The sequence below is a fragment of the Otolemur garnettii genome, unplaced genomic scaffold (genome assembly GCF_000181295.1).
Source record: "Otolemur garnettii isolate 467f Iridium unplaced genomic scaffold, OtoGar3 scaffold00155, whole genome shotgun sequence".
NCBI classification, from domain to species: domain Eukaryota; kingdom Metazoa; phylum Chordata; class Mammalia; order Primates; family Galagidae; genus Otolemur; species Otolemur garnettii.
Window position 1 is genome coordinate 1,802,778 of NW_003852550.1, and position 14,182 is coordinate 1,816,959.

At 39.3% G+C, this 14,182-nt stretch overlaps 1 protein-coding gene across 1 annotated transcript in view; it reads left to right on the forward strand.

Annotated features, from left to right (window-relative positions):
- MID2 (midline 2) overlaps positions 1-14,182 on the forward strand; it is a 112,226-nt gene extending 98,044 nt beyond the window's left edge. Inside the window, exons 6-10 of the mRNA XM_003799727.3 lie at positions 2,391-2,518; positions 3,674-3,817; positions 11,055-11,216; positions 12,741-12,948; positions 13,610-14,182. Coding sequence (XP_003799775.1) covers positions 2,391-2,518; positions 3,674-3,817; positions 11,055-11,216; positions 12,741-12,948; positions 13,610-14,012 — 1,045 coding nt within the window. The 3' untranslated portion in view covers positions 14,013-14,182. The remainder of the gene's footprint in view (positions 1-2,390; positions 2,519-3,673; positions 3,818-11,054; positions 11,217-12,740; positions 12,949-13,609) is intronic.

A 14,182-nucleotide genomic window follows, 5' to 3' on the forward strand; every position in this document is an offset into this window, starting at 1 on the left:
GCCACAACGCCCGGCTATTTTTTGGTTGCAGCCGTCATTGTTGTTTGGCGGGTCCGGGCTGGGGATTCGAACCCGCCACCTTAGGTGTACTTGGCTGGTGCCTTAGCCTGTTGAGCTATAGGCGCTGAGCCGGCTTTTAGGTTTTTAATTTCATTTATTTTTTTAAATTTTAACTTGATGTTTTTTTCTGGGATGCCATCTTTCAGAACATAGCTGGACATTTTAATAGCCATTTTTATTGCTTTGTGAATTAACTCTTTCCCTTTTATTTGTCTATCTTCCTGTCATCACTTTACTTGCTGCTCCTTCCTGACATCTTAGAATCTGGTCTGCCTGCCTCTAATTTTGGTCCTTTCCAGGCCATCCACCAGAAACCACAGTACTCTTCTTGAAACATGGATTTGTTTGTTTGTTTGTTTGTTTTTGTTTTTGAAATATGAATTTAAACATATCACTCCTCTGCTAAAATGTTTAGTGACTCCCATTATATCTGTACTTAAGATACAATTCAAAGTTTGTACCATGGCCTGTGGAGTCCTGCATGACTTTGCCTCATTCTCCTCACACGTCCACGTAGTCATGGTTTAGCTAACTCCTCCTTGTCCAGGTAATTGCTTACAAGTAATTTCCTACAGGGATATATTCCCAGTCCCACGTCCCTGAACATGCCTCTTGTAGCAGTACTTCTGTTGACTATTTAATGTCTTTCTCCTTCACAATGTGTGAGCTCTTGAGGGCAAGGAGCACAATAAACTTATTCTCTTCTATGTATCTTCAGTGCTCAGCACAGTGCCTAATGCATCCGTTGTGCTTAATAAGTATTAGACAGAGGGATGGAAGAAGAGAAAGAAGACGGAGGAAGTCAGGAAGAAATTTCATGAGCTAATATTCTGGGTTAAGTTTACCCTAACAAGGTTGGTGTCCCCTTACTCACCAATTCCTGGAAGCTGGCTATTTAGTGTGAGACTTTAAAGATGGTGCTGAGAAAAGACTTTCATTTGGCCTGAAGTTTATTCCTGAAATATTTCTATTTTCAGAAACAGCCAAGAGGTACTGTTGGTAGATACATGACAGGGTATACATGCGTGTATTGTTTAACTCTTCATCCTCTACAACTAGTTTACCATAAAAGTTTCCTTTCTGGTCTTCTGTATTCAATGCCTTTTCTCTCCACTCTGACCTATTGTTGCCATGTATATGTTTATTTCCACCCTGTCATTTGCATACTTAAGGATCTTCACTGGGTCTGATTCAGAACATCTGGCCCAGGACCTAAACACGTATAGTTTTCCTCGAATAATTCTGATAATATAATCTTGGTTAAGAATTGCTGAAGAGTGTAAAACATACCTCTTAAAAAAAGAGCAATCTAAATGGTTAATGGTATAGAGTTTGGAATCAGATGGACATAGGTTATATTTCTGACGTTTATTGGTTGTGTGATCTTGGTCAAGTTACTTATTTTTTCAATGTGTCATCGTTTTCATTTGTAGAATAGAAGTAACATCCACTTCACAGGTGGATGGTAGGGAGTAAATTAGATAATGTATGTAAAAAACATGCACAGTGCCATATATATATACTAAACAATAAATGTTAGAAGTTGTTTATGTTATAAAACATCGTTTTCATTTGTAGAAGTAACATCCACTTCACAAGTGGATGGTAGGGAGTAAATTAGATAATATACGTAAAAAACATGCACGGTGCCATATATATATATATATATACTAAACACTCAATAAATGTTAGAAGTTGTGTAATCATTTAGTTATTCATTCAATAATTAGTTTTTCATTACGTATTCAACACTGTGTTAGGGACCATGGAATACATAAGATTACAAAATATGAACCCTGCTCTTGAGTCTCTTAGAATTAGTAGGGGAGACAAAATTATCATAGCATTATACAGTTAAAGGATAATAAAATGAAATGTAACTATTATAAAAGACCAAATAAAAGATGTATGTAAGGGAACATGTTTACCTAGCATGTTGGCTTGTTGATTAGCATAAAATAGAGAGGGAGAAAAAAATCTTTCAAACTGCTCTGACGAAGCCTTCAGAGGTTTAGTTTTGATGCTGCCTGCCAGATGGAAAATGATGCAGAGGGGAAAAAATCCTGTATTTACTTCTCAAAATTAAGACAGGATGGAGGAGTGCGTTTGAGGAGTGAACATATGTGAATAAATATGGTATAACTCTTAATTGGTTCCTGATGATTAAAATTTAAATGGTTTCCATTGGGAAAGCACAGATACAATATTTTCACTTAATGAACCAAGCCTTAGAAGTCATTTATTTTCACCTTGTTAAACCAGAAATCAAACACTGGATGAAGGTTTCAAACCTATTTTGATGTATATTGACGTACTTTTCTCTCTTTCAGGGTCGCTATGGCAACTGCATCTTCTCAAGTTCTGATTCCAGACATCAATTTTAATGATGCCTTTGAAAACTTTGCTTTAGATTTTTCCAGAGAAAAGAAACTGCTGGAGGGGCTAGATTATTTAACAGGTGTGAAAATACTGTGTTTTCCTTCCCATTTTAATTTTTTCCTCTTGGTGTGATTTTACTTAAACTTATATTACAAATTTTAATATAAAATTAAAATATTAATATAAATTAAAATTTGTTAAATTTACTTAAAAATAATCTGAAGAGGATATTTACAGTGAAAATGTTTTATAATCGTTAAAGTGATGCATGTATCTTTTTAGAAAGAGTAGATTTTAGTTTGTATAACAGAAAATAGAGATGATTTTAAAATCTTTATGGGATAAGAATGAGTATACAATCCATACTTAAGGGTAAGACACAAGAAATTGCTAATGGCTTAGTCCTTCTGAGTCAATTGTAATACATCGTTGCTTGTTAAGAATGTTACAGAATGTCCCACATGGATACAGGTACTATCCAAATGGTTTTAAGAGAAATTAGGAATTACTAGATCAGAAAGAAAAGTGTGAGAAATACATGGCTTGCAGACTATTTTGGAAAATGAGAGATGCGACCAGCCTGTTAAGTGTTGGCTACCTTCAGGATTATTGAATGATCATTTCATGTGAAAAATATACACAAACTAACTTTTATGTCTTTCTAAATTAGAATAATGGCTGTGAATTTTATATTTGCAGCTATTTTGTTACTATATTACCATAGATGTCATTTACTGAATATCTACTTAATGCCAAACATTGTGTATTAATTTTGTATTATTAATTCTTACGGTAAATCATCCATTTTCACAGATGAAGGAACTCATATTAACTGGCCCTTGACTATACTGCCAAAAAATATAATAAAACTTATTTTGAAATAAAAAGCAATAAGTTGAGGGCCATATATTAAGAAAAACTGTGTGACCACTTTGCTCTGTTATTTATATAAGTGCTTATACCATGTATAGGCAGACTAGACAATTGAGGCAACCATCACAATAATTTGGTTTATATCTTTGCCAGAAACATCTTTATTATCATAGCAAAAGTGGTTTGGGGGAGCTGGAGGTCCCAGCATTTTGCTTCAGGTTGTATGGTTCATGCAACCTAATGATTCTCTGTTAAGAAAACCTCCTCTCTAAGGCATGTTGGGTTAGGCAGGAAGAGTAGTGATTGTAAAATTCCATAAGAGAAATTTTGCTTTCCTTACATTTTCTACCTTTCCTTACAGCCCCAAACCCACCATCGATCCGAGAGGAACTCTGTACTGCCTCCCATGACACCATTACAGTCCACTGGATCTCTGATGATGAGTTCAGCATCAGCTCCTATGAGCTTCAGTACACCATATTCACTGGCCAGGCTAACTTCATCAGTAAGTCATGGTGTAGTTGGGGCCTGTGGCCAGAGATAAGGAAATGTAAGGAAGCAGTAAGCTGCTCAAGATTGGCCGGGGCGCCACGAGGCAAGTGTTTGTAAGACATGTTAGGTTGTTCAGTATAGTGTTTCATAGACAGCGTAAGCTCCCCAGAGCATTACAAAGACCTTGCTGATGGGTGACAACCTAGTTGTGTATTTCCTTTCTGGGCAGTCACTGGGGCCACTCCTGTTTATTTCTGTAATAATCCTTATCCTTTCCCCAATTAGTCCATGTCTCTCAGTATTTGTTCATTGCTAGTTCTGTGTGTGTGAACATCTGCCTCTCTCCTTGACTCTGCTTCTACTTCATTAACATGGTAAAATAGATCATGTTCAGAGACTTCCTTTCCCACACCTATTTGTGTCAGTGAATGTGGTGACAACCCTCTTGCCTCTGTCAATATTCCTTTTACTCCTTCTCCCTTTCCATCAAGAATAACACTAAATATAAAAACATGTCAGTTGGCCCCAAAAGGAAAGTCATTAACAAAGCATTTGTTTAGCTCACATGTTATGGTTTAATCTTCTGGTGAATTGGAGCAAGACAAAGCAGGGTAGGCATTGAATTTCACTCATTGATTGCCAGTCAAGTGGAGTTGAGCTGAAAGTTCCCTTCGATGTATTGGGGGAGATGGTAACAAAAGAAGAATTAAAGGTAGATTCAATACGGGAAGCAATTGCCACCGTAAGATCGCATGTACATGGCTACAAATGATAATTTTCTTTTACCTTTGTGTTGTGCTTTGTGTCTGACTTCACAGATTGGCACGAGAGGAGATTTTCCAACTAGGCCCTCTTGATAGGCTTCCTTTTCCTGTTTTGTGACAATTCTGGGGCAGACTTCTGCTTGTGAAAATGGTGGGGTGGGGAGAATGAAAGGACATTTGGAGGTCAAACTCTAAAGAAAACACTTGCCTCGTGCAGCTCCAACCTAAGCCACTCGACCCATGTAGCTATGTTCCTGGGTGTTTCTACAGGTTGTGACATCACAAACTCTAAGGCTTCACCAACATACCTGTTACTCCTACTCTGGGAAGTCTTAGAGCCAACTACTGTGCTTCTCCTTCCTGTTAAGGGGATAGCAGCCCTCTCCCAGGAGTTGAGAATAGGCCTGAGAAGTGACACAGATCAAAAGGTTGTCACCTTTGTTTCCAAGGCTATATAGTCCCTTGTAAAGAAATGCTTAGAGGATAATTCTTTTTTTTTTTTTTTTGTAGTTTTTGGCCAGGGCTGGGTTTGAACCTGCCACCTCCAGCATAATAGTGATAGGATAGTAGCACCTTAGAGTTGGAATGCACCTTAGAAGTTATCTAGTCTACTCTTCTTCTCTTCTGCCAGATGCCCAGTAGATGATCTGGGCCTGTCTGAACTTGAACATTTCCAGTGATAAGGAGGGAGCTCACTTCTAACAAAAACAGCCCATTCAGTTGTCGTGCAGCTATAAATAATTGCCAAGTTTTTTTTTATAAGAGGCATAACTCTTTATCTTAGTAAACAATACATTAATAATTTACATGTGTAGCATGCTTTGTTACTTACAAATACTTCCACATAAATTATTTCATCTAGTTCCCATGAGTTCTCAGTTAGCCTTATGAAATAGATGATACTAACTTTGATTTATAGGTGAAGAAACAGAGGCTCAAGTTAAGTGAATTGCCCAAGGTCACAGAGATACAAAATGATGGAATCAAGATGCTACCCATGCTTGCCAGACTTCAAACTTAATATTTCTTGAATAAAACTACACCCATTGGGCGGTACCTGTGGCTCACTGAGTAGGGTGCCAGCCCCATATACCGAGGGTTGCGGGTTTGAACCTGGCTCCGGCCAAACTGCAAGAAAAAATAGCCAGGCATTGTGGTGGGCACCTGTAGTCCCAGCTACTCGGGAGGCTGAGGCAAGAGAATCACCTAGGCCCAAGAGCTGGAGGTTGCAGTAGCTGTAACACCTCTACTGAGGACGACAAAGTGAGACTCTGTCTCTAAAAGAAAATAAAAAATAAAAATAAAACCACACCCCTCAGTTAATATTAGTTCTGGCAATTTGTGTTGTGTCTCACTTACAAACCTAATCCATCTTTCACATGATAGTTCTTCAGATAATTTTAAGTAGCTCCTATGACCCTTCTAAAGTTTCTCTTTTCTAGGCTAGACATCTTTGGTTCTTTATTATTATTTTACATCTTCAGTTTTTTAATTAAATCACAGTTGTGTACACTAATGCAATCATGGGGTGCAAAGTGCTGGCCTAATATACGATCTGAAATATTTTCATCAAACTGGTTAACATAGCCTTCATGGCATTTTCTTAGTTATTGTGTTCAGACATTTATATTTTACACTTAGTAAATTTAACATGTACCCTTGTAAAATGCACCATAGGTGTGGTCCCACCAATTACCCTTCCTCCATCCTACATCTTCAGTTCTTAAGATGCTTCTCGTGTGACATGGTTTTCAGATCCATCTTGACATCCTTTGTATGGGTATACTCCTGTTTGTCAGAATGTTTTGTCAAAAAAGTGAATTACAAGCCTGGTGCAGTGGCTCATCCCTGTAATCCTAGCACTTTGGGAGGCTGATGTGGGTGGATTGCTTGAGCTCAGGAGTTCGAAACCAGCCTGAGGAAGAGTGAGACCCCCATCTGGTGCATTCCTGTAGTTCCAGCCACTTGGGAGGCTGAAGCAAAAGGATCGCTTGAGCCCAGGAGTTTGAGGTTGCTGTGAGCTATGAGGCCATAGCACTCTACCCAGTGTGACAAAGTGACATTCTGTCTCAAAAAAACGAAAATAAAATATAAATCACCATTCACATTCTAACTTTTGACGATTGACCCAATAGCATTCTTTGTAGCATATGAAGAACCCAATGTTGTCCTCTATGGACTAGGTAGGATCTGGTCTTACATTTAATTATCATAGCTCTTCAGGTTCCTTTAATCTGGAGCACAGCCTCAGCCCTTCTTTGTCTATAAGGACATTGACATCTTTAAAAGTACCCTTTATATTATATTTTATTATACTGTTCCTTATTTTGTGTTTGTCTGATCTTTCCTCATGATTATATTCAGTACAGTCCTTTCTTAGGGTATTGTATCTGGAGGCACATGATGTCCACTTGCTCTTCACTGGTGATTGATAGTATTACAATTTTGATCACCAAGTTAGGTTGTCAGATTTCTTCACTGTGTAGTTATTTCTTTTACTTTCACCACTAATTAGCCACCTGTGATACTTGAAGACCATGAAGATACTGCTTCCTTACCAAACCCATCTCACCTCTCCCCTCATCCCTCTTTTAGCATCAGTTAATGATTCTTGTCTGATTCAGTATTTACTGTGATGATTACAAAATGGTGATTTTCCAGCTGAGTACTCCCTCCCACATTTACAAGTTAGCACTCGGCATTCAATTATAAGCAAGAGCCCTGTCTGGGCACAGTGGCTCACACCTATAATCCTAGTACTCTGTAAGGCCAAGGCAGGAGGACTGCTTGAGCTTAGGAGTTCAAGACCAGCCTGAGCAAGACTGAGACCCTGTCTCTACTAAACATAGAAAAATTAGCCAAGTGTTGTGACAGGTCCCTGGAGGCTGAGGCAGGAGGATCACTTGAACCCAGGAATTTGAGGTTGCTGTGAGCTAGACTGACACCAGGGCACTCTAGCCTGGGTAACAGAAACTCCATCTCAAAAAGAAAAAAAAAAGTACTCCATTCCCTGTTTCCCCAATTTGCTTATTTATTTATCAGTATGGACTGAAGCATACTCTTTAAATTTTATTATCACTCTTACTTGTTTTGGTGCCCAAATTGTTTCACTTTAGCTTATGTGAGCCTTTCAAGGTCACCCCAGGGACCTTGTGATATTCTCCCATCATTTTTTAAAGTACTCCTTACTTTCTGGCATAACAGAATGTTCTAGGCTCATTTTTATTTTATCTTGTCCCAGCCTTGAAATCAACCATCTTTTTTCAAGGAGCCCTTGTTCCTTTTAGTAGGAGAATATTAGAGACAAAGACTTAGGCAGTGTATGTGCACACAAAATCTACATATGCACGCACGTAATATATAAGCATATATACTTTACATATGTGCATGTACACAAACATATGCATGCTTAAGGAAGCAGAAATTCATATAAATACTTCCACTTTCAATGCATTCATTCCCATAGGTTCTTTCTTGTCTTCCCTCATTCTCAATATTTGTATGTTCCTTCTTCCATAGTATAAACCCTGGGCCCAACAGTCTCAATACTTATATTGATTTGCTCAATCCTGTCATATATCTAAAATAGTGTCAGAATTGCTCTGCCCACACCACTATAACAACAAACTTGCTAACAATACTTCAGGTTTTCTTTCCATGTCTTTTCCACTCTCGCTGCTTTGGTGTGGTTATGTTATTCATGTGAAGTGCAATGGGGCTCATTTGTTTCAATTTCTCTTTGGTTTTAGTCCCCCACCTTTCCCATTCTTGTGGATTTAATTTAATTTTTTTTGAATTTGTAAAACAACAATGTTTCCCAAAGAGAAAACTATACAGAAAAAGGTATAATCAGAGAAGTGTCATTCCCTCCACATCCTTTTTACCCTGTTCCTCTACCCCTATGCCTTGTCAGTAACCAGCTTCATTATTTTTTGGTTTATCTTTCCTATTGCTATTGGTGTTTCTTTGTAAATTCAAATAAATATATGTATATTTTATTTGCCTCTCCTTTCTTTTTGTTCCTTTTTCCTTCCCTTTCCTTCCTTTTCCTTTTCTTTTCCCCTTTCCATATATTTCCCATCCCATTTCCTTTTCTATTCTTTTTCCTTCCCTTTTCTTCCTTTTTCCTTCCCCTTTCCCTTCCTCTTTCCCTTCCCTTCCATTTCTTTCCTCTTCCCTTTCCTTTTCCCCTTTTCCATCCCCCTTCCCTCTCCTTTCTTTCTCCTTCCCTTTCCCGCTTCTTCCCCCTCCTTCTTTCCCTTCTCTCTCCTCCCCTGTTCTTCCCTTCCCTTCACTTCCCACTTCCCTTAGAGTCTCACTATGTTGTCTACACTAGTGTCCTGTGGCATCAGCCTAGCTCACAGCAACCTTCAAACTCCTGGGCTCAAGCGATCCTCCTGCTACAGCCTCCTGAGTAGCTGGGACTATAGGCACTCACCACAATGCCTGGCTAATTTTTCTATGTTTAGTAGAGATGAGGTCTTGTTCTTGCTCAGACTGGTCTTGAATTCCTGAGCTCAAGCTATCTACCTGCCTCAGCGTTCCAGAGTGCTAGAATTACAGGCGTGAGCCAGTACACCTGCCCTATTTGCCTTTCTTTCTCTCAAAACAAGTAGCATACTATCTGTGCTCTTCTACTATTTTCAATTGAAAAGATTTCCTGGAAATCACTCTATATCAGTTGATAGAGATCTTCCTCATCTTCTGTTATGGCTGCATAGTACTTCATTGTAAAGGTTGTTTTTTTTTTTTTTTTTGAAACAGAGTCTTGCTTTGTTGCCCCTGGTAGAGTGCTGTGGTGTCATAGCTCACAGCAACCTCAAACTCTGGGGCTCAAGCAATCCTCTTGCCTCAGTCTCCCGAGTAGCTGGGACTACAGGGGCCTGCCACAATGACCAGCTGTTTTTAAAGACAGGGTCTTGCTATTGCTCAGGCTGGTTTCCAACCTATGAGCTCAGGCAATCCACCTGCCTCGGCCTCCCAGAGTGCTAGGATTACAGATATGAGCATATGAACCACTAAGCCCAGCTGTAAAGTTCGTTTTTATATTGGTAGAAGTGTATCTGGAAGGTTATATAGTTTCCTGTTTGTGTTAAAATTTCATGTGCAGCTTATAACTTATACTGTTCATTGGAACATAGATAGGCAAGGCCTGAAACATTGATTCTGGCCCTTTTGCTTATTGTCTTTTCATAAGAATCACTGGGTATCTCTACTAGTTCTTCTTTCTATAGCATAGTTGTCCTTCATTATATTTCTTTTTCTAGTTTTAATTTGGGCTTTTCAGTCTTCTCTCAAATTAATTTTAAAACCCTTTGACTTACTGTTTTAAATTTTCAGCCTCACTAAATCCTTTACTAGAGCTGCATAGAAGTGAGTAAATTTACCACTCATTTCTCTTTCCCCTCAACCCTCTATTCTAACTGTGGCTTAAATGTGGTAAACTGATTACAAAGTAGATAATATAAGAAAGAAGTCTAGATAATCCACAGACTAGAATGATGGTCTCTCTTTTACAGAAAGCTAGCCAAATACATGTTTTTAATTATCTACATTTCTCCTGTTTAAGTTAATGTTTAAAGTCTAAAGACTTTGCAAAGCGGAAGCCTAATCTCTGATCCCCCTACTTAGAAGGGAAGAAGATTCCAGGCAACGGTGTTTCTGGACCATTCAACCACAAATAAATATGGGAATTAAAGCCAGGAAGGGGTAAAAATGTACAGTGTCAGAGTAAGGAGATATCTTCCTTTGGTTATCATGTCATCTCCTTGGCTTCCCTATGAGACCCTGGAGCCCAGCTATTTTGGGAAGGAAGGATGAGGATGAGGTGAGAGAGTAGAATCATAAGCCCTGAAAGCCTCACTACCTTACAGAGAGACAAAGGAACATTGTCATTCACCTCGTGAATTGTGATATAGTGGAGAGAACACTCTCTAAGATTTTAAAACACTGGGGTTTATACTGTTAGCACTGTCACCAGTTATGTGTGGCCTTGGGCAATCACTTTTCGCCTCTCAATCTTAGTTTCCTATTTGTAAAACGAGGGACATATGATGTCTAGGTGTTCTTTCAGCTCTTGAGTTTCCATGTTCTGTGCTGCTGTGCATAGGACTCCTCCATCCATATAACACCAAACTCAGCTCTCAGAAAAGTGGACATCTGGGGCAAAGATTCAGAGACTCCATATGAGTGATGATTCTGTGACTTTGTATACTTTGCCATGTGTAAAAAATTGAAGTAACCTAACTTCTGCTAGTGATTGTGCTCAATTGCCAGAAGCAAGGAGCTTGGCATAAATGTAGCTCTGTGGGAGAAAACATATAGTGGAATCATAGTCCTGGTTCATCTCATTATGTCTTCCCAGATTCAAAAGGAAACAAAATGAATTCCCTTGGTGGGGTGGGGCTTCTGATGAATTTTCAGTGTGTTTTTCACTCTATCTCTTTTACCTGCTGGTTAATGTCCTTGCCTTTCCCCACTTCCCAGGCCTGTATAATTCAGTGGATAGCTGGATGATTGTGCCCAACATTAAACAGAACCACTACACAGTGCACGGACTCCAGAGCGGGACGCGCTACATCTTCATTGTTAAAGCCATAAACCAAGCAGGCAGCCGGAACAGTGAACCTACCAGACTTAAAACAAACAGTACGTTGTGGTAATTTTGAAAGGGAAGATCAGTTTTCCTGTCCATGTCATGAAGTCCATTTGACCTGATCAGGCCCCCACTGCAGTGCATGAGAGCAGTGGTGCTGGGTAGCGGAGTTTTACTACTGTAGTTTGTGCTTTGGCAAGGGGTTTGTTGGTGCCCATGGAAGATTTGTAAACACAGAGCTATAAATAAAATAACTGGCAGCTTGGAGGATATTAGTGAAGAGTTTTTCTCTGCATACCACCCCCCAGATTTGGGACACAATTGAGTAAAAGAGTATTATTCTGATAATCTTAATATTAGAATCCTACTTCAGAGAAGCCATATCTGTTAGGAATGTTTTTGACTTCAAACAGCACCAACTTAGCTTAACAAATAGTATGTGTTAGTAGATGCAGATTATATTTTTTCCTCTTCTGATATGCAGCAAGAAGTTTGAAGGTAGCAGGAAGTTCAGGGTGGGTGCAGCTGCTCTGTGATGTCACAAAAGATGCAGGCTCCTCCCTTTGTGCATTGGTTTATTACCACATGGTTGCAAAATGGTCGCTGCAACCTTCAGGTGTCATCTTTCCTTTCAGGATAGGAAGCTGGGGTTGGGACATGTGATGGCTATCCCTTTTATCAGAGAAACAGAAACTATCGCAGAAGTTTCCTCCACTCTGTCTGACATGAGCCTCATTTTATTAGCTGCTGCTAGTAGCAAGGGAGGCTGGAAGATTGAGTATTTTACCTTTCCAGCCTCTATAGGAAAAGTAGGTAAGAGAGCAAACTTTGGGAATGAGTGTTGTTTTAGCCAACAGTGTCTGTCACAGAAACATCTTGTATTATAAAGCTCCCCCCATACTCAGTAATTGGCCCCCTGGCAACAAGGCTTTTGTCCTAATGGTGGTAAGGAATTCTCTGCTGTGAAGGGTCCTATAGAGCAGATGTTTTCCCTGATCACTGATTATACAACAGTCACTCTAACAAAGATGCCCACTTATATTTTGCTTATGTCCCAATTTTAAGAAGGTAAAAAACTGTCTTGCTACTGAGATCTCATTAGTTTTTTTTTTTAATTTTTTGTTCTGCCATCAAGCTTCAATATGTCATCAGTCTCTCTCACCTCAAACTTTGTAACACTCCTTCCCTTAAAATCTATACAAATCCCAAACTGCCTACTGACATAAAGCAAAGCTCCTTTTAAGTTTGATAATATATGATGACAGCTTATTAGCTCCTACATGCTCTTAGGCAACATCCCCATTTTTTTCCTACAGTGGTAAAGTAAATGCCTCCACAAAGGTTGTTTTATCGGAGATTGACCTTTATTTTTATTTTTTTTGAAAACTCTGGCTTCTGGCCTGCTTCCTTAATCTAAACAGCAGTCGACTTGTGCTGACCAAAGACTGATTATTACATCTCGGCTACCTTTGTCCAACATTCACAGTCTGGCTCCTCTGGTAGTGGTGGTTCTAGAGGACAAAGGTAAAATTTCCAAGTAATTCATTATGCTTTTTCTTTTTTCTACTTTTTTCCAGGCCAGCCCTTTAAATTGGATCCCAAGATGACTCACAGGAAGTTGAAGATCTCCAATGATGGATTGCAGATGGAGAAGGATGAAAGCTCTCTGAAAAAGAGCCATACCCCAGAGAGGTTCAGTGGCACAGGGTGCTATGGGGCAGCCGGAAATATATTCATTGACAGTGGCTGCCACTACTGGGAAGTGGTCATGGGTTCCTCAACATGGTGAGTGGATCCCATTTTTCTTTACTCTTTTCTCCCCTGTTGTCAGGTTCCTGGGACATTCAGTTCTTTAGCATAGCCCTCATACTAGTAACTCAAAGTTCAAAGCTATCTGATGAAAACTACTCGTAGAAAGATTTTTTTTTAGCTTTTTAATAAAATCATTGAAAATATAATGGCCCAGGAATTAGAAATTAACTACATCACTCTAATTGCTAACTTCCCCCCCCCTTTTTTTTTGAGACAGTCTCATTTTTTTGCCCTCAGTAGAGTGCTTTGGAGTCACAGCTCACAGCAACCTCAAACACTTGGGCTCAAAAGATTGCCTCAGCCTCCCAAGTAGCTGGGGCTACAGGCACCCTCCACAACACCCATCTATTTTTAGAGACAGGGTCTTGCTCTTGCTCAGGGTAGTTTCAACTCCTAAGCTCAAACAATTCACCCGTCTCAGCCTCCTGGAATGCTAGGATTACGGACATGAGCTACTGTGCCTGACCCTAATTGCTAACTTTCTAAAGCTCTAGTGATACCAGCATTATGCATATAAATGTAAACATTTGAGGAAGAAGATGTATTATTTTCCTCATATGTGTTTAATCCTATATGGTGTCTAGCACAACTCAAATCATTTCTAAATGTTTATTTCTCTTTCCTTTTTTGGCAGGTATGCAATTGGCATTGCCTACAAATCTGCTCCAAAGAATGAATGGATTGGCAAGAATGCCTCCTCATGGGTCTTCTCTCGCTGCAATAGTAACTTTGTGGTTAGACATAACAACAAGGAAATGCTGGTGGATGTGCCTCCACAGTTGAAGCGGCTGGGTGTCCTCCTGGATTATGACAACAACATGCTATCTTTCTATGACCCAGCTAACTCTCTCCATCTTCATACTTTTGATGTGACCTTCATTCTTCCAGTTTGTCCAACATTCACAATTTGGAACAAATCCCTTATGATCCTGTCTGGCTTGCCCGCCCCAGATTTTATTGATTACCCTGAGCGGCAGGAATGCAACTGCAGGCCTCAAGAATCCCCCTATGTTTCTGGGATGAAAGCTTGTCATTAAGTTTCAAGAGAGCATATAATTCAGCAGCTCTCCAGTTTAGCAGTTCTTCCCCTCCTAAACCTAAGGTAGTGTTCAACATATGAGATATAAAATAAAGTTCATTTGAAGCATCCAAAATAACTAGATATTGTAGATTTAATTTTGTGCATTAAAGCTTGTATTTGGATTAA